At 46.4% G+C, this 20,014-nt stretch overlaps 1 protein-coding gene across 1 annotated transcript in view; it reads left to right on the top strand.

Annotated features, from left to right (window-relative positions):
- Positions 1-5,487: 5,487 nt before the first annotated feature.
- Positions 5,488-20,014, top strand: part of RCSD1 (RCSD domain containing 1) — a 32,751-nt gene continuing 18,224 nt past the window's right edge. The window contains exon 1 of the mRNA XM_027692639.1: positions 5,488-5,674. Within this exon, the coding sequence (XP_027548440.1) occupies positions 5,669-5,674 (6 nt within the window). The 5' untranslated portion in view covers positions 5,488-5,668. The remainder of the gene's footprint in view (positions 5,675-20,014) is intronic.

The raw sequence follows: 20,014 nt of genomic DNA on the forward strand, positions 1-20,014 counted from the left end.
TGCCAGCCAGTACTTCTCATTTTCAACTCGTGCTTTATTGCATTAAAACCCCAGTAAATAGACAGTTAATATCTCACCAAAGATGGAGCCAGTTTACTCCTTCCTGCAGGAGTTGGCCAGCTCATGGATTCACTGTGTTTTACATGTGATGGGCTTCAGGCTGTGTCTCTGGAGAAGATGTATTTTATATAGAGAGTGGGCTAGTGTACCATCATGCTTTGTCTGCCCTCTTCACAGCTGGATTTCCCCGAGCCAGCTCTCTCTTTAGACGGCCTGGCTGTGGGATGGGCTGGGCAAGGTTTTTCCTCAGACGCGCAGTCTGGCTGTGCACTGGTCCAGGCTTCCTGTCTCGATCATGCAGTCTGTCCATGAACAGAAACCTGTCTGTGTCCAGATAACACTTGTAGGCTGTGCAGCGTCGCTGTGTGTAGAGCTTGGCCAGCTCCCTGCATCCAAATGACAGCCAGAGTGATTAAAGTGATTAAAGCCACTTGCCGCTGTGTGTGATAGAAGCAACTGACCTGTGAGTCAGCTCTGGCAAAAGCTGAAGCACTCAGTGCTTTGAAGTGCCAGCGCTCGGTGCCACATGAGACCCACCATGCAAATTGTTTCTAAAAATGTTGGTTAGATACCCTCGAGGAGATATCAGTCCCGCCAAACAGTGTAGCACTGCTGCTGTTAGGAAATGGCACACAACACAGACCTTTGCTGAACATAAAAAGGTGTTATGTGCTTTGTTCTTATCCTCAGAGTTCCTGAATTACCTTGGTTGGGAATTTAGCTTTTTTGACTGACCTTTTCATCAGTGTTGTTTTTAGAAGATAGTTACAATGAACATAGCGCTGACCTGGTATTCAGCTGAAAGTCCTTTTACCTTTTTTAGCAGCCACCACACAGGCAAGGCAAGGCAAGCTTCCCTTCTCCATAACCAGTTGGGGACCAAAGTTGTCCCATTTTCAGTCAGAAAATTGTGCTGTTCAGTCAGCACTTGAGCTGAGGAAGCTGTTGACGAGGGCCACTGCTTGTGACACTGCTTTCTAGGATGTTGAGAGATGGGCAGTGGGACTGGCCCGAGAACAGTGTAATCAAAAACATGACACAGACACCTGGGATTGTATCAGCACTCATGTTCTGAGTGGTTTTGTCTGTTCATATTAAGCTTTGTTGTGTATTAAAACTAGTAGCTGAGAGATGAATTGTTCAGTTTGGAAGCAAGCTGTCAATGGATGATGCTGGTAGTATTTGTCCCATCACTATATTAACACAATGCCCCAGCTCACTTTGTTTTCTGAACTTAAGCAGATCAGCAGTGAAAGAAGAGCTTTCCAAAGAAAGAGATGACACCAGCTGCCTGTACACCACCCACCAGCCCCAAGTGGCCTGGTATGAATGAGAGTGAGCCACCTCAGTGTGACCTCATTACTACGAGCATCACAGGTGAAATGCTCCCTGTACCATACAGCATTTTCCTAACATTACTGTGCTTAGGGACAGGCATTTGCTCAGAGCCTGGGAATTAAGAAGCCTGGTCCATGTGAACCATGATTTTAGCACTCAGGTGCCAGCTGGCAGTCAGGGACACGTGAAATGATTCAATATTTCAGTTAGTCTCCGTCACCTACTTTTCTATGTATGAAAAACACACAATCTCGCACTCCCTGTCCAGCACAGCTCAGCAAGAGTCACTTATAACCTTTCATTTAATCCAAGCATCTTTGGTAACGGGGCTGTCCCTCTCACCCCAGTTCTCAGGGGTGCACGGTGTCCGTGTGTCCGTGTGGGTGCTGGCACGTGAGCACGGTGTGTGCCCGTGTGCTCCCAGACGTGCCTCGCTGCAGCTGCACGGCCCGACCAGAGAAATGCCGATGGTACAGAGCGTTCCAGCTGACTTCATTTCCTGCTGATAACTCCCCGAAGAGGAGGGTGAGGCTCGGCATCCGCAGCGTTAGTTTAAAATGCTGAGGGGCGAGGGCAGAGGCTTCAGAGCACAGTGAGCAGAATGGTGGGTTCAACAAAGGGAGTTTCCCCTAGAAAAACGCTGCTCACGTTCGCTTCCTGTCAGGTTGCCATTGTCAGAGGGGCTGGTGTGCAAAGCCAACCCAAAACAGGATGTTGGCTTTTAGAGTTGATTGATCTTTGAAATTCAAATGCTTTTTTTTTTCTGTGGTTACCTTATTCCCCTTTTTTTTCCAGTTGAGAATTGAGTTGCTTGAGTGGGAACAGGAAGGGTTGAGACCCGTTTTCAGGCAGTCAAAAGCCCAACATAGTAACAGCTGCTGGGTAATAGTATGAATTCTGGGAAATCATGTGGATAGCAGCAGCCAAAGCCAGACAGAGAGGTGGACAGAATGATTTCAGATACTGGCATTGACAGGTGAGCTCTACCAAACCCTCGACAAATGCCTTGACAAAGTACAGAATTTCAATCTGTCTTTCAGGAACCCACAGCTCCCTCCACCCTTTGCTCATCCACCACCCTGACAAACATACCTTCCCAGATTTGGCAGCTACGCAGACACACCCGAATGAGGTTGCTGTGTGGGCACAAATGCCAGAGTCAAAGCTTCAGATGCCCTCAGAAACTTTTTTTACTAGCTAGTCTCCGAATAAAGAACTGCCACATCCCTACATCTCCACTCTGTCGCTCACTCCAGCACCCTGTGGAGGTTCCACTGTCCATCCCCCATAGCCAAAATGCAGGAGGCCAGCAAATATTAGAAGTGGTGTTTCTGAGCATGGCAGAACTACTTATGCTACCTGTTTTGCAGGAATGCCAGGATGAAGGAGTTCCTTGCACCTCTCCCCCACGTGGTGCCCGTAGCAGGAGTACCAATTCATTTGGTCTGAAGCAAACTTGCTGGTTTGGCCTCACATGTCTTGGAAATAATGAGCTGGGAAACTGCAAAATCCAGGCAGCCACAGTTGCAACATTTTCTCAGTCCAATGAAATTTCCCCCTACAGCCCCTTGTAATGGCACTTGTGGTGATGACGATGGGTTTTTTCCTCCAGAGCAGAACAAATGTAGCAACTTTTTTTTTTGCATATAAGAACAAGTTAGTATCCTAGACACTGCTGTATCCCAGAAAGTCTCTAAGCAGAGAGAAACATGGGGATGTAGAGAGTCAGACTCACAGATACCTCACATTCATGCTTGCATATGTGCATCATGTAAAACACTCAGTTTCTCAGTATAACCTCCCTTAATAACGTTTGTTACAAAGTCCTGGCAGTTGAAACATGTGGGTTGTTTGCTCAGAGTTTCTAGTGTTTTCAGTCCAGAAAAAAGAAAGAGGAGAACCGAGCCATACTTCATGTCTTCCTGTCTGGAGAAAAACATGCACCTTATTTCTGTGCATTCTCTCCTTGCTCCTGAAGGAAGAAAGACTTAGCATTAAAAAACTGAATACTGTGTACCGTGCTCAGAGCAGTGGCATTTGGGAATCCTGCTGGCAGAGAAGATTTGCTCTGTGACAAGATCCTTGGGAGCAGAAATAGAGTGAAGAATTGTGGTGGGGCAGCTGCAACTACCTTTGCTTTATTGGTATGGGTAAAGTGATACTGCTTCTGTCTGGCGGTTTCCTTTTCTGTAGAACCAAGCAAACAGTTTCCTCTGCAGAGTACAACCCCTGAAAGCAAAAAGAAAATACTGAAACAGAAGGTGAGCAGCATGAAGCAGCCATTGGAGGTGTGATTTTGACAGTCGGTTGCATGACAGAAATCTTGAAAACAACACTTGTGACCCATGTCCAGTGAAATCCCTGAGCTTGAAATCCTCCTTCTGTCCTGTGAGCAGGCGAAGCACGGGCAGGAGAAGAATCCTGCCCTCCCTGCTTCTCAGTTCAGTTCCTATTCCCTCTCCTGACCTATCATTGTCAGGACTTGAAGAAATGAATAGGATTTCTGATTAAGCAGTTTCATTTTTATGTTTCTTTTAGATCTTTAATCTCTCTTCTTATATCTACAGTTGCAGTATCTTTTGGTTACTTACAGCAGAGAGGTTTCAACTAATCTAGTGTTTCAACAACTGAAGATTAATTAGTCCTCTTGCCCAATCTTCAGATTGCAGCAACTCAGCCTATCGCTCTTTTGGCTGGGGACAGAGTAACTGTTATATATTAAATTTGGGAGATAATGAGATCACGATTTAAAGCTGCTAATTGCACAGGAGTCCCACAGCTTGCAGTACAGCAACAGTTAACTACACTGAAAGGACAAGTGTTGGTAACAGTAAACTGGGATATCATGGTGCTCACATTTAAATCCATTCTGGAGTGTTTTCAGCCATAGCCAGCAGGGACTTGTGAAACACTGCAAAGCAAAAGTATGCATCCCTTTTAGAAAAATAAGCTTTAACCCTCTTCTGCCCCCAAGGTATCCTGCCAAAATGACGATATGACATTGTGTCACTCTGCAGCTGCACACAAGACAAGGAAGCCAGCAGAAGACAAAGGGAGTGTTTCCAAATTCCTCTGCACCACCCTGCTCTGAGAGGTGGGGACTGAAATTCTTGAGAAGGAAGCATATGCAAACAGTTGCTAAAAGAGATGTCCGGTTTGCAACACTGTGATCAGAATGGAAAGGGAAACTGTAGCGAAACATTCCAGAGGCTTCGTTTTCCCCCCATCTGAATTTTTCTATCACCATGGAAGCTTCTCACTTCCAGTGCACAAGTACGTCCCTCCCTGTGGAGGGAGGGAAGAACAACCTGCACCTTCTGATCTGGTGTTGTGAGGCACAAACTCAGGGTGGAAAGAGCTAGTCCTGCTCTACAGCTGGACAGTGACAACCTTGCATAGGGACCCTCTGCTTGTGCCCACATTTGAGCAACACCCTGTTGTCTCTCTGGGGAATCACCCAGCAGATATTGTCCTTCCTGGGGGTCCTAGCCATGCACCAGGACATCAAAGCCTTAAATTCTGTTCAACCCCAATAATCACCCTCTCTCTCTCCTCCTGTTCTGCCTCTTTAACCACTCTAAAGACAGTTCACTGCTGACTGAAATTACTGAAAAGTGTGAAGGAAGAGAGAAGGGAAGCTGCAGTTAGAGGGAAAGAGATCGTCCTCACAAACAACGAGCAGGAGACCCTGCAGACTTGGAAAGGGAAGATCCAGGATAGGGGATCCTTGGATAGGGGAGATCCAGGCAGAGACACTGGGGCAGCAACCAGAAGGAGTGGAGAGAAATAAAGACAAATAAAGAAGTGGAGAGAAATAAAGACACCCACAGGGGTGGGTGGGTGGGAGGAGAATAAAGATAAGGTGATAGAAAATACGGAGGGGAGAAAGAAAGGAAGGGAGGAAATGCACATGTGGTGTCTCCAAGTTTGGGCGCAGCCGCAGAGTTTGTTGCTTGTTGTCTCCTGAGCCCAGCACTCCGGGAAGGACAGTATCTGTTTAGATTTGTGTCTAAATTTAAACCCTGATTGCCTTGCCTCCCCCTCCTCTCCCCTCCCTCCCTTCCTCTCACCCACCCGCCCTTCTTCCTTGTTCGTAGTGCAGGGCCACTCGCTGGGCTCTGTCCGTTTTCAAGCTGAGCAGGGGCTTGGATATTACACTCCCTCCACGGCGGCACGATTTTGCTCTGGCTCGGCTGAAGTTTTCCCACAGATAAGAGGGAAAGGGGTGGGGAAGAAAGATTGCCCCGAGGACACCTCTTTCTTGCAGGACATGGAGGTAAAGAAAACTTTTATTTCCACTAGCTTGTGACTCGCTCCTCGATCTGCTTTAGCTCCACCTTGCAAAGCAATTTCTCACTAAAGGCAGCTTCAAAATCTCTCTTCGCTGGAGTTCAGATAAAGGTCTCTCCCCCTCCACTCCCCCAGCCCCTGCCATGCACCTCAGACTATTTTGTGGGTTTTAGTCCACATTTGGAAAGTAGGGGGATGTTATGGGGAGAAATTACATCTGTGAAAGGGGAACGAGGAAGGACTGCCGTTTACTGTTTTAATCTCTGAGATGGGAAAGAGAGTTAGATTTTAAAAGGTATCATTTTGAAAGGGGGTTTTAAGAAGTCGTTAAAAATGGGGACATAAGGAGAAGGAACAAACCGTGCAGGCTTGGGAGGCTACTTGGGGTTGATTCCTACCCAACCCGTGCAGCAGCAGCAGTGATTTGGACCCTGAGCTGTGTGAACCCCTCGTTCCACGTGGATTGGGAGGTGTCACTTTCGTTATCAATAGAGCGTTTTGGTTCATGAAAGAGGACCCAAGCACTGTTGTTTCAGCAAGGTAGATGAGTAGCACACTCCCGGAGGGTTTCCTGTCCTTTTTTCTCCGTGCCGCATGTCCCGTGCTTCAGGAGAGTTGGATCTCATGTCTCGGGTGGGGGGGGGAGGGCACACAGCTGGTGGACAGCAGTCTGGCTTCCTTGGTGTTTATGTCCAAGCCTTCTCCTGTGTAACACCCTCTTGGGCAAGGCAGTTCACCTCCCCTTGGTTCTTTTCCCATTCATTCAAAATGGGAATGATGGTGCTTGTTTCGGTCATGTCAGACTGGATTTGCAAGCTTTCTGAACAGTTTTTTTAAGTGGCAAAGGAATAAAAATATTTATTTTTAGGAGGGGCACAGGAAATAGAAAGGTGATTACAACATTGGCAAAACCTCAAATGACGAAAGAGAGGACATTTGGTATTTCTCTTAGCTAAAGAGAGATCTTACTAAACACTTTATATTAGATAAGCATTTTTCTGCATGGATGCAGTCCCAACAGCAGGGGACACACAACAGAGCCAGGGAACAGTGTGCTTGAAGCACCACTTCAGTTTGCCTTTGAAGATTTCCAACGCATAGCTCAGTTGGGCAGTTCTGATAACACCCAGGTGCTCACATTGCCATCCTTGTTATCTGTGCTGACCGTCCCCACAGGCAAGGGTTAAAGATCTGGTGTGTTCAGGCATGTTCATTACAAAAAAAAAGTCCTCAACCAAACTATCTGAATAGATTTTGGGGTGGAGAAAAGACCAAGCAGTGATCAAACCAACTCAGCACAGACTACATGTGGCATGACAGATATATAGCTTTGTAAGGGTTTTCAGGTTTGACAGAGCCCAATTCAGTAACTGCTAATACTTGTTTTATTCTTTTTCACTGTATAGTATCCTGGGATGTCTCAGAGGGGATGGGGAGATGAGCTCTTAATTTTTATGTCCTCTGTGCACAGTAAGCCACATATGGAGCAAAGACTGACTCAGGGCTGAAGATATTTTGTCGCATTGAGGACACTCTCCCTTACCCCCTCTCCTCTTCTCCTCTCCACACACAGGGGACTGCACCCCTCGAGTATTTTCTGTTGTGTGCCACAGCGGTGTTTTGGAGTAGAAAGTGACAGACTTGCCATTTCCTTTGGGAGATGTGTGACACATATGGAAGGTCTGATGGTCAGGGAGCTTCTCTGAAGTATCCAACCTAAAAGTTCCCTGCTCTTAATTTTGTCTCTTTACCTCTATTCCATACATTCCATACTTTTTGCCCAGGTTACCTTTTTTTTGATCATCTGTTGATTGCTGTTTCCATTCTTATTTTTAAAACATCTCCATTCCCAAGCTATTTTATAAGTAGTGCATTTGGTCCTGCCCCAAGCCTCCGAAAAGGTGTTTAATGTCCCAAAGGTAAGAAGATATTAGACCAAAATAGAGCCAAGAGCAAGAACTTGAGTTCCCATCAGTTGATTTTCTCCACTCCGTTTCTTCCTGAGGGCTTTTCACAGGCATCATAAACAGGACCCAGAGACTCAGCACAGTCTTTTGCTTTAAAACCAGATTTAATGATCCTGTGCAACAGGAACGAGAAGTCCTGTCATTTCCCCCTTTGCTTCATCATTGGCAGGCAGGGCTGCTCTGAGCTTTCCTGCTGGCATAACTGGTAAGCTCTTTGCTCTAATGGGACACATGAGGATTACCAGCATTAGGGGAAAAAGGGCAGAGGGCTGACCTAGACAGCTGATTTCCATCAGGTCTCTGGCAGGAAGACCCTAGTTTTGAAAAACCCACAGAAGTGAGATAGCTGGGATTGCTTTCTCAGAGTGGTTAGTGTGGGTTTGCTGCTCCTTAGGGACTAGTACCTTAGCCATTCTGCTGTCAGGAATGTACCACATCTAAAGCAGTAACTGAAACTGTTTAAGACCCTGAAGAGGGAGAAAAAGGCAGCAAAATGCTGGTTTGCAGTTGATGTAATTTTGGGAGTCTGCTGATCTTCAGTTTGGGATTTTTTTTTAAGACACAGCTTCTCGATGCAAGATAGATTTCAGAATCATTTTTCTTTCCAGTGTTAGGACTGATGAAAGCAACTTGAAATCACGAAGCTTATACCACAGACTGTTAACATGAGGAGTTCATATCAAAAATGTGTAAAGCTGCACTGATGAAATCTAAGCCATTTGTAAAACACTAAACATTCTTTGCACTCATGGTACAAAAAGGATCAGAAATTTTTGTGTTGCTGTGTCAGTTTACTTCTTCAGATTTGGTCCAAGCTGTCTAATTCCCAGAGCTGCACCAAACCTTGCTGCAGATGTGAGCTAAGGCATCCGCTGAAAGTGCTTGTGGCTTTCTGCAGCCCAACAGCAGCCATGGCATTCCTCTTCCCAGCCTCTCTGTAGGAGCTTGGGAGCATGGAGACACTTGAACTTTACTCGCACAGCAAAGGGAAGCAATCCAAGACTGAGTTTTGCTTTAGTGGCTCCCTGTGGTGTGATGGGTTCCTAAGCTGCAAAGGTGCAGCAACCAGGTTTATTTTGGGAAGTCTCCCCTCTTCGTTGTGCCTACCAACAGATGTAGTTTAATTCTGTGACATCTCCATTCTCATGTCTCTTTTCTGTAAGTACTCCTGCTAGATCTTCCTTTTTCTTGTTGTTACACTGGCTCGGGAGAGGGACAGCTTTTCCAGGGCTGAGGGCAGATCTCTGCTCACTTCACCACTTCCCTTCTGGGCAACCTACTGGGCATGGCTCCAGCCCCAGGCCCTGTGCTCTCCCTGCACCAGTGTTTTCATCTTGGACATCTTGAGTAACTGCTTGGAGTCACTGTTTTTTTCAGTAAAGCCCCACCTCCTGTGTCAGGTGAGGATATCACAGAGGGGTCCTGCCCCACTCCTCTAGTGAGCAGCAGAGCAGTGTGGAGAAAATTCCTGAGTCTGCCATTCTCCACCTCACTGAGAGACTGCAGAAACTTCCTGGGGTTCAAACACATCCCTTCCCTCAACAGGCAAGGTCAGAAGTAGTGTTTTTCTTCGTGCTGTGGTCTGCCAGACATCACAACATTTCCAGGTCCAGTATCCCAGTTGCTGCGCCATTCCCACAGCCACAAGGAATGACACCCTCACCCAAAGGAGAGGGCAGCTTGCTTTCAGAACAGGCACTTACCCTGTCCTTAGGAAAACTGCACGAAGGATATGTGACCTGTCACCCAAGAGGACTGAAGTGGAGGGGATGTGCAGATGATGGGGCTGAAATCTGTGGCCATCATGGTCCTCAGAGCAGCAGGGCAGTAGGTGAGCTGGGCTGAGAGAGGTCTCTGCCCACCCTTGCAGCTGTGGAGCAGAGATTAATAGGCATTATGCCATGGCTAGGCCTGCCAGGAAACAATTTTCCTTTCTCAGGAAACTCTGATGCTTGACTTTCACTCTGAAAGTTAAAACAATAATTTTCCCCTCTTTTTGGTTTTGCTTACAGAACAGTTTAACCTCAAATACACTTGTTTTCAGTGTTTCCTCCCAAACTCATCAAAGTGACACATTTGTGCAGGGTGTCTGTGTAGATAAAGGGAAGAATATTTAAATACACCAGGAGAGGTACCATATGACTCTATTTTATTCCTCAGGTCTGGGCAGCTTTAGGACCTGCTTGACAGTAAATAGCATGTTTGCAGCAGAGGGCCCTGGAAAGGATCAGTTTGCCAGACTTCCATATCACAGCAACTGGAGGCCTCCCACTTAAAGGACAGAAAACAGCAAACCCAAACCTCATGGGCTGTGCTGTGACCCTTTCTTGTACCTAGCAGAGACCCCAGAGTAAATGGAATTCAGGCTTTGCCCATGTCACCAGAGAGAGATGATTCTTCTGAACCCCTCCTCACTCCCCAGTGTAACCTTTGGTTGTCTGAGTGTCCCAAGTCATGGGATAGCATTTTGGAAACACCTTCTATCCTGTACTCCTCAGTCTAATCGAGCAGCATATTATGCATACCTTCTCATACATTCCCAGCATCGCCTTATCTGAAGAACAGGGGAAAACATCAGCATTGCTTTATCAATACCTGCTGCTAGAAAACCTTTTTGTCATGGAAATAGCCAAGCCCATACAAACTAGGGTTGATTTTCCATTCTGTTTTCACCTGGTTGGTTAACAGTAGTTAACAAATCTCACTTGCCAGATTGACAGCTAATATAGATGCATGGCTTTTTCTTTCGTTCTTCATCATCAAATTTTAAAAGAGCTCAAAGCTCATACAACTTACAAAGTTGTGAGCTGGTTTTTGTTGCATACAAGAGTCCTCAGGCAAATAAACCTGTTTACCCTTTGTAACGAGATGCACACAATATTGTGGTCAGTGTGGATTACTGGTGGCCAGTCTGCAAAGGATATTGATTCAACACTGCCAGCTTCAACAAAGTTCATCTCAGGCTTCTCAAATGCACAGAGAATTGAAGTGTGTGGTTTGGAAAGCCTAGGTATCTAAAGGGCGCAGACCAGCGACTTGTTGTGCACAGAAAGGCACGAAAATGCAAAGAAGGAGATCTGGCTCAGAAGAATGGACTTAAACAAGTCAGTGTGGCTTTGCAGGGAGACAGAGGACAGTAGTCTAAAACTTTTAACACAGAGGAAACAGAAGGAGTTAGTGCACTGGAAAAGCAGCATGCCTGGGAATAATGGGATCCAATTAAAGGGAAGATTTATATCTCACCAAATAGCAGGAAAGATTTGTAACAGTGAGGTCTGGCAGGGTTTGGAATAGTGTGCTGGAAACCAAATGTAGTGGAAATCTCTTTCCCATGAATGATTCAAAAATAGACTGGGCTGAGCATAAGAAAGATAATGGCAGGAGTGATCTGTTGTATTCAGGCAGTAGCATTGACAGGGCCACCAGAGGGGCCAGGACCATACTGTTTCTGCAGTTCTTCCACGTGTGGGGCTGCTGGCAGAAGCTAGTGGCTATTCAGCATCAGGCCCCAAAAGTGTTTATGATTCCTCCCTGCTGCAGTATATTGTTCAAGCCCAGCAAACTACTGCCTGTGGGAAGCTTAGGTCAAAATAAATTGGCACCACATCTGCAAGAGTCTGGGAATGGTTATTTTATTGCCCGTGTAAAACACAAACCCAATTTTATTTTTATTCTTTCTTCCTGTTTCTTTATCCTTTAAAACTGTGTACTGCAACAGCAATCATGGCTTATTCAAGTCAGTCATCTGGAAATACCTCTCTGCTGAGTGCCATGTCCCCCTGATGTAAGTTCAGGTGAAACATGTCCTGTTTTAATATACACACACTTGAGCTTGTGTGCCAGGCTTCCCAGGAATTTCACCCCTTGGGCCCTACAGCCAGTGCATGTTTAGCTTGTGAAATGTGCCCAGTTTAATTTGATTTCCTGCTTGGTCTTTACAAAGTGCACAGAGTTGTCAACACGGTCCTTCCACGAACACCCAGTGTTTTCGTTCCCAGTTTGGAGCTGTTCATTCCCAGTTAGAGGCAGAGGGGCTCTCCATGCAAACAAACATGGGCATGCACATGGTCCTCAAGGAGGAAGCCGGAAACCTCTTTTTGTAGCCCACGGGAGAGAAAAGCTATCGAGTAATGAAACTGTCATGCTTTATTTCTTCTGACTCTGCTCTGCAGCAGAAAAATCGTTGGCTCATTCCAGCAATTCCAACGGTTGTAAGTGGAATATAATTTTTCTTCTCAACACCTTTCATTTTAAGATCTGTGAATTCAGCGACATGCTGGCCAGAGCTTCCCAGTGCTGACTTACTCCCTGAGCAAGTGGTGTGCAGGCACTGAGCCCACACTTCCTGGACACCTGGTTCCGGTGGCCCAGCTTATATCTGGAGAAACTGTGCCTGAGGTTGAAGGAACTTAGTCCCTCTTCTTGCTACAGAGAGAACGTGCAAACGGGTTTCAATCAGCCAGCAGGAAAAAGAAACAGAGCACTGAAGTAGGTAGAGTGTTCTGAAGCTCTTGCAAACGTTGGGTTTCTCTGTTACAGCATTTTGGGAGATTTTTATGATCAGGTTTACTCAGAAACAGAGATCACTATCTTCTTCAGATCACTCAAAAAAATCTACGTTGAAGGCCAAGCTGCAGCTCAGGAGTTCCTTGTGTGCATTTTCCTTGAGGTATATAGAGTCATTTAACTATGGAAAACACTAAATTTCTGGTGCATCATTATGGCTGATCCAGACTGGGCTGAAAATTCACTTAGGCATTTTCAAATACAACAGCAAATTAAAGCTGCCTGGGTGCATTTGCCTAGAGTAGGACCTGATTTTCAGAGGTCTCACAAACTGGAAACTCCAGGTGAAGTCAAAGGGTGCTAAGACCTGGATCCTCAGTGCTGCTGGGGCTCCCCAGCACAAGATGCCTCTGTGGGTATAACTTAACATTCACACCTCAAGGTGGCTGCCAGATGAGTGCTTACTATCACTTTCCTCCACTCCATATCTGCATACCTTTTGAGACTAAATTCCTGGCTCAGATAAATACGAACCTCCTTCTCTGATCTGCCTGTATCCAGTGAAGACCTAATTTAATAGCAATGTGTTACAAAGATAGCACAGTCCTAACTGATGAGTCCTGGAAGCTGCAGCAGTTGGAAGCTCTGTGTAGGCTCATTTACCCTTGTGATTTTCTGTTCCCAGCGGGATAAATTAGGAGGAGTTGAATCCCTTAGCTGCTACAACTAGACTGTCTGTAGTGTTGAGTTTAAACTGGGAGGTACCACAGTCTACTTACAGCATTTATCAGAAGTGTTTTGAACTGTCCCTGCTTCTTGTATTCTCTGTGTCCCTTTTTTGGCAGTTCAGTGACTTCAGTTTCTAATTTAACCTTCTGAATAGCTTCAGATTAGATAATTTATGCATATTGTGTATGCACCTGCTTAAAGTTCATCCTCTTCAACCGCTCCTTTAGGCCGAGAGCAGCCTCTTCCTCATCCCACCTGAAGCATCTTGAGTCCGAGCTTCCTCCTGTTGAAACTCACCTTTTTTTCAGACCTCTGCTAAAAGCAGGGCTTTTTTGCTGACCCCATGTGAGGCAAGCAATGGAGAAGCTAAGCTGGGTAGCAATTGAAAGGTGAGACCTTCCCTACTACAGGGGCTGTTCCACTTGCTCATTCCGCTTCCTTCTGGACAGTTGCCCAAGGGTCTCCATGTCCGTAGGTGAGAGCAGGGTGTAGCCTCACACTGTGCCTACAGCTGCAGGGCTGTGTGCATCACTTAAAGCAAAACTGTGGCTGAGATGGCACAAAATAATGATTTTCTGCAAGGCACATTTTAACCAACAAAAAGCTTCTCATCTCAGAGGTTCGGTGTCAGAAGGTAACCACTGCTCATGCATTTTATTCCCCACTGAAATAGTGCACATGCAAGTCCAGCCTTCCTGGCCATATCTCACTCTATGTCTTAGTCTAGAATTCTTTGCTCTCATGAGATTGGATACACTTGCCCTGCAGACTGCACTGTATCTCCTCTCCCTGTGGGCAGCCTGGGAGGTTTTTCCAGTTGTTCCTCCATTAGCTCACCCCTTATCCTTCAGGAGCAGCAAGAACTGCCCAGAACAAGGCCTGGAAGTACACACAGAGAGGCACCAATTAATTTGGGGAAACTTGACAAGCTGTGTACAGTTCCCAGATCATTAAGAAAAACAGATGTCTGAGAGGGAAACATCGGGAAGCTGAGAAGGATCCCGGGGAAAACCCTGGCCAGGAATAGAGCTCCATAGAAGCAGCTGGTGTGAGCAGCTCATTAGGAAAGCAGCTACGTGTTATGGTGGCCACCTCTGCTCTTCATCAGAAGAACTGCCATGTCACCCATCAACCCATGGAGGAATTTGGTAGTAATGAGAGTGGGTATCTTGAGGGCAGATCCCAGATCCTGGCTGTACAAGCTGCTAAGGACACGTGGGAAGCAATAATCTCCAGGCCAGCCAGACCGGCATCCTGCTCACAGCTGTTGTCGGCTGTAGATCAGGACATCAGCATCACAGATCATTCCACACAGGGAGTGTCTGTGGATTCCTAAAACAACACAACTTCATCAGTTTACTTTCTCAGTGGATAATTTCTGAGAAATAACGCCTTTTCCCCACATGCCTTTCATATGTATTATCTGCAATTTAGATGTCTGCAGTAGCTCATGTCTGCTTGTATCAACCAAGATTTCAGGCAGCACTTATTGCTAGAGGGCTCCCATCAGATGGGGAGAAGGAGTTAATGACAGGACTATATATGCTGCCTGACATACCAGGAAAGCCAGACATCTTCCTCAACTAAGCTGAAAGCTGTGTAGGTGTTCATCTAATTTAATTTTGGAGAAATGAAAAGTAGTGCTGCTTGAAAGAGAGTGAGGATTTCAATTATTTAGGAAAGTGGTGCATTAGCTCTCAGATGACACTGGAGTCCTGATGCCAAGGTAATCACAGAATTGTTTAGGTTGTAAAAAACCTCTAAGATCATCAAGTCCAACTGCTAACCCAGCTTTGCCAAGGCCACCACTAAACCATGTCCCTAAGTGCCACATCTACATGTGGACTTTTGAACACTTCCAGGGATGGTGCCTCTACCATTCCCCTGGGAACCTGTTCCAGTGCTTGACAACCCTTTCAGTGAAGAATTTTTTCCTAATATCCAATCTAAACCTCTCCTGGGGCAACTTGAGGTCATTTCCTCTTGTCCTGTCAGTTGTTACATGCCCACTGACCTCCTTCATTGTGACCTTCTTTAAGAGACAAGCTGTGGGCTATATTTGACAGGGCATTTCAGAGTAAGGGACCTTGTTTTCAGCGTCCCAATCCAAATTTTCATAACCTCAAATAATAGGAATGCTTAGTGTATCTGCTGCAGGATTCTGGCTCACTGGCAGCACTCACGTTTAAGAGGCACAAAGTATTTCCCCAAAAACACTTAGAGTTATTGTGAACTTTAGGAGCTCTGGAGCTTTAGAAAATATTTCAGATGTGTTACTAGTGTTCATTTGGAGCAAGGAAAGAGCTCTGCAACATCAACATTGTTCTTGTAAGGCCAAATGCTCTCATTATAATGAGAAAAAAAAGTTGTTGTTTTTTTTTTTAAACTGTTTGTTCCAGATAAATACATCTCTTATTTTTAAAACAGACATATTAACTCAAAGGAAATATCAGGACATTGAGTTTCCAGTGCTTCATAAAGGGAGGAGGCATATAAATCTAGCCTTCTAGAGTGGTCTAACTTAGTAATTGCAGAGATCTTTGTTAAACTAGTCATTTTTGTTACTCAGTGCTTGAGGTTACCGATGGCTGAGCTCTAGTTTGCAGTGGACAGGGTAACTCTGAGCAGCAGTTGAATAGTTTGAAATACATTTCCACCTGCAGTAGCCACACAGTGAACTATCAGCTTTTGAATCTTTCTGCATTTTTTATTCCTCGTATTTATTTTTATCATCTTAAATACCTCATCCTCCTCTAAAAAATCGTGTCTTACCCTCCCTGCAGCAAAGTCCTGAATGGAGACATTAGTGTGCCCCAAAGGCTCAGGAGGGACAACCCCGTGTGGTATGTCTGGGCTAAAAACCCAGGATGGGTGAGTTTCTGAAGTTGTGCTGTTCCAGGTGACAGGAAAACCCCCCTTGCAAGGAGCCTCTGCAGAGAAGAGGCTCTGCCGTGCTACTTGTGTGGGCACAGCCCCTCTGCCTGCCTTTGTTTTTCCACTTGCATGGCTGGGTATGACCGAATCCAGCCAGATATCAACTTTATCCACAATCCTTTTCCTGCTGCCTGAAATTATTTCCATGGTGGCTGCCTGGCCTGCCTGCAAGCAGCTGTGCTGGGCTTGTAATGAGGCAATTACAGACGCATGGCCCTTTTACAGGAAAGGCGGGGGCTGTTCCTCCTTGGACTCATTGGACTCCTGAATGAGGCTTATGTGTTTTCCCTGCTGTTTTGGACACCCCAGTCGCCTTGTCTGTAGGGAATTTGCCTGGCTGGCAATGTAGATTTTTGCCTCTCCACCTAGCTCTCCTATTTTTTCCTCTTCACTGTCTGCAGGCACATGTTGTCATGCATCTTAAAAACCCAGTAATCCCGATGATCATGATCTCCATTTGCTGTATGTCACACAGCTTCTCCCCACTGTAGCCTCAGGCCTCACTGGTACTTAACAGCCTTTCAGCTTCCTACCACTCATTCCAGCCTCCTGCCTTCTTACTGCAACAGGATTCACCTTGCCCTTTCTTGAGTACCTTTTTAGTCTTTCCTCTTGGATGTTCCGGCACTAAATCTCATTTCAGTTGTTCTGTTGTTGCTACTGCTTTCAAAACCTTTGAGCTTCTCCTTCCTCTTTTGCTGTTGACTTAGTGGCCTAGGGAAGCCCTAGTATGACTTCTCTTGCTGAGCCCATGCCAGTCACTGCACACTGGTGATTGCTGGGGTAGAGCTGTGCAGCTGCAGGCAGGAGGGGTGAGCTGGGCAAAGAGGGGCTGAGATGGGAAATCTGTTGTCTCACTCGCAGAGTTTCTTCGAGACACCCTTATAATCCTGCTGGATATTATCAAATCCTTAAAAATCTTTAGAAATCAGACAGAAATCCCTTCAGAAGGGCAGTTTGCTAGGACAGAATCTGTCCTTCATGGGTTCTGGACCCCATTAGGACTTGCTTAGGAAGTTTTGTGACAAGAGGTCATCTCAGTTATTGTGCCCAAAGGATCCTGTACAAACTCCATAAGGCCACTTCCCACAGACACAGAGATGAAATGCAGACACCTGATCTGGGTGCTGCTCATGCAGAGCTGTGATGGGGCTGATGATGCCTTTGGTGTGAGCACAGCACCCAGTGCCTACATCCAGTTGGATGCCACCATGAGCAGTTGTGCAGCACTGTGACTGTGGGGCTCAGATCCCTCACTACAGGTTTCCTTGGGCTGCTCTGCATCACAGTGTAGCTGTTGTTAGGAATGTGTTGTTGAGACACAGTCTGCCGTGAAGGTCCAAGTGTCAGGATTTAGCTTGTGAAGCCCTGGACTAAAATTCTCTCCTGGATTTTGAGTAGCTGAGGGCAATTTTTGTGTCCTACTAATGAAGAATGGAAAGACTGCAATCCACATCTTCAGCCTGGAAAAAAACCTTGCAACCACTGTAGGTTCCTCCTACTTCACCAGGCACCTGCCTGCTCACATTAAAGTTTAACCGGTGCCTGGGCTGCTGCTTCTGCACAAGCCTGGATTTGCCCTGCCTGACCTGTCCATATGTCCCTGTTACATTCCCCCTGTCTCACATCCTCATCTCTCCCCACCACTCCTCTCCCCATGAGAACACTCTGAGTGTGGTGAACACAAGCAAACAGGACTGGGCATCTCACAAAAAGCGATTCTCTCAGAAAATGAAACGGTGCTACCCATGTCTTGCTGGAGGTTTATACAATCACCTCAGTCATGGATTGCCAAACCACTATGCATACACACCAAATGATTGATTTACACTTTAAATGAACTCCTTCCCTGAGCAGCATGTTGTGGCTGGACAGTCAGAAGCCCTGCCCAGGGCACAGCAGAGCCAAGAGCTGCCCGTGTCTCTGTCGGGTACAAGCTGAGGTTACACACACGCTGCCCCTGCACGGGCACCGTGCCCGGCTGGGACCAGGTGCTGCAGTTCACTGCCTCTTTTGGTAATGATGGTCCTTGATCAAACCTCTCTTGGCAGCCCTTGCCAGGTGCAATAGGACACTCGCTCAGTGGCCTGGGCTCCGTTCTGTACTCACAGTGTGCGGGCTTCAAACTCTTTGGTCTGCCTGGTTTTTAATCCAGGGCTTAGGGCAAGGCTAGGTCAAGCACTTGCCAGCCTACCTGTTGTAGCTATGCCAACACTTAGCAAAGAATTCAAGGTTTCCTGAATTCTTCCAAGGCAGAGGGGACCTCACGCACCTGCCTGGTGGTCTGAGTGCTCTCCTGACAGATAAAACCCTGGCTTCCCTCAGGACCTGTGGGGCTTGCAGCAGTGGCTGATATGCATTAGAAAGCACAAGCCCATACATTGCCCTCTCAGCAGATGCTCCTAACAGTGAAGGTCTGGGGTAATGTTGCTGAAATGACTCAGCCCATGCAGTGTTGGGAACATGTGGCACCAGGCAATTGCCAAATACTGTCGTTACTAAAAGGTTGACTCAAGATCTCACCTGTGCCTTTCACAGTGATATTATTTTTGCTGCTTTTGCTAATCTCACCAGGTAGAGCTTGGCAAGCAGACACCAGGCACTCCTTAGAGCTTCATACCATGGCACAAAGGAAAGAACAACTTGCTACAAATCCAGCCTCAAAAATTTTCAACACCAGCCAAAGATAAATGAGAGGTGGCTGGCATATCCTTGCTATACAAGGGCCTTTCAATCCCTAACATGTTAGGACATGTTGCTAATAAACTCCACAGGGGCAAGCAGGAGGCCGCTTTCTCCACTTTGGGCCCAGGAGGCTGTGAGGACAGCAGCAGCAGCCCCACATCATCAAGCTAAAATGAGACTTCATGTAGTTACTCTGCTGAGAAGAGATGCCTTTTGGAAGGTGTGGAGAAAGCTGGCACGGGTACCGACCACCCATCGTGAAAAACGACACCATGTAACAGCACCATCACACACACCCACTTTACAAGCAGGAAAGCATCAGCAGCAAAGGGAGGGACTTCTCATAGGGGAGCTTAAAATAATGATTATCTCATTTTATTTTCATTGCAGTCACTCTCTGAAACAGCAGGTAGATAGTTTATTCACCACTTCTGATTTCCTGATGTCTGCAGGTGTTTCCTATAGTTCTGTTGTGAAGGACACAGCTCCTCACCGTCGTGTCTGGCACTGGCTGCTCTGCTCTGCCCATCTCCTCCTGCCTGGCACTGCCTGGCTCTGCTGACAGAGGCACCACGCCACCTAACTCCAGCCACCACTCAGTGGCCACACTGGCCCAACACAATTTGGGTGTTTTCTCACTCACAGTAACCATTTGCCTCCATGTTCAGGTGCCATGGACAGTCCTGAGGTTACTTGGAGGGAAGTACCAAAGAAGGACTCTGAGCAGGGATCTGAGCCAAACAGCAATGCTTTCTTGAGAAACACTGATTCCAACCACTGTGCTAACTGTCTAGGCTGTATTCCACATAGGCATGAGTACCTCAGACCACTGAAAGATGGAAAACCATCAGGAGTCCCCCCTCTACTTTTAGCAGGCAAGGTGGGGAGTACACGAACCATAGTTCAATACAGTGCTCCTTCCTTTGAAAAACATTTGTCCCTTTGCTAGTTCTGGATACTTATCTCCCACCTCCACCCAATTCCCAAATCTTGCTTTGGTGAACCTTTAAATTTTGGCAGATCCGAGTCTCTGTAGTTTTGAAGTTACTGCACTGCATTTGGGAGCTGCTTCCAGTCTTCTGGATGGAAGCTACTGAGCTAGAATATCCTCACATTACCCTTTGGGCAGTGCTTGACCCTGAGTGCCAAGATGGCAGCAGTTCACAAGGGAACTCTCAGGATGAGAAAATCAAGACCAGATCCATTGCAAATCTTGAGAAAAATGTTGCCCTAAGGCAAACTCTTTCCAAACACAGGGAAATGTTACATATTTTTACATATTTTATGTAAAGTGGGCTTTTTCTGCCCTTTCTCCTCAAAACAAATAAACATACAACCCTCCTTTGTAGTCTGCATTCCTCATACTATTCTGACCTGTGTTATAGTCAGAGCTCCTTCCTCTTTATCACCCTCGTTAAGGCTGTGCAATAGCCTTGCAGTTGAGGTCAGGCACACACTCACCCTGTGTTCATTCATCTCTGGAGGGATAGGTGTTGACATGGGTG

The sequence above is a fragment of the Neopelma chrysocephalum genome, unplaced genomic scaffold (genome assembly GCF_003984885.1).
Source record: "Neopelma chrysocephalum unplaced genomic scaffold, ASM398488v2 Primary Assembly neopelma1_87, whole genome shotgun sequence".
Lineage (NCBI taxonomy): Eukaryota > Metazoa > Chordata > Aves > Passeriformes > Pipridae > Neopelma > Neopelma chrysocephalum.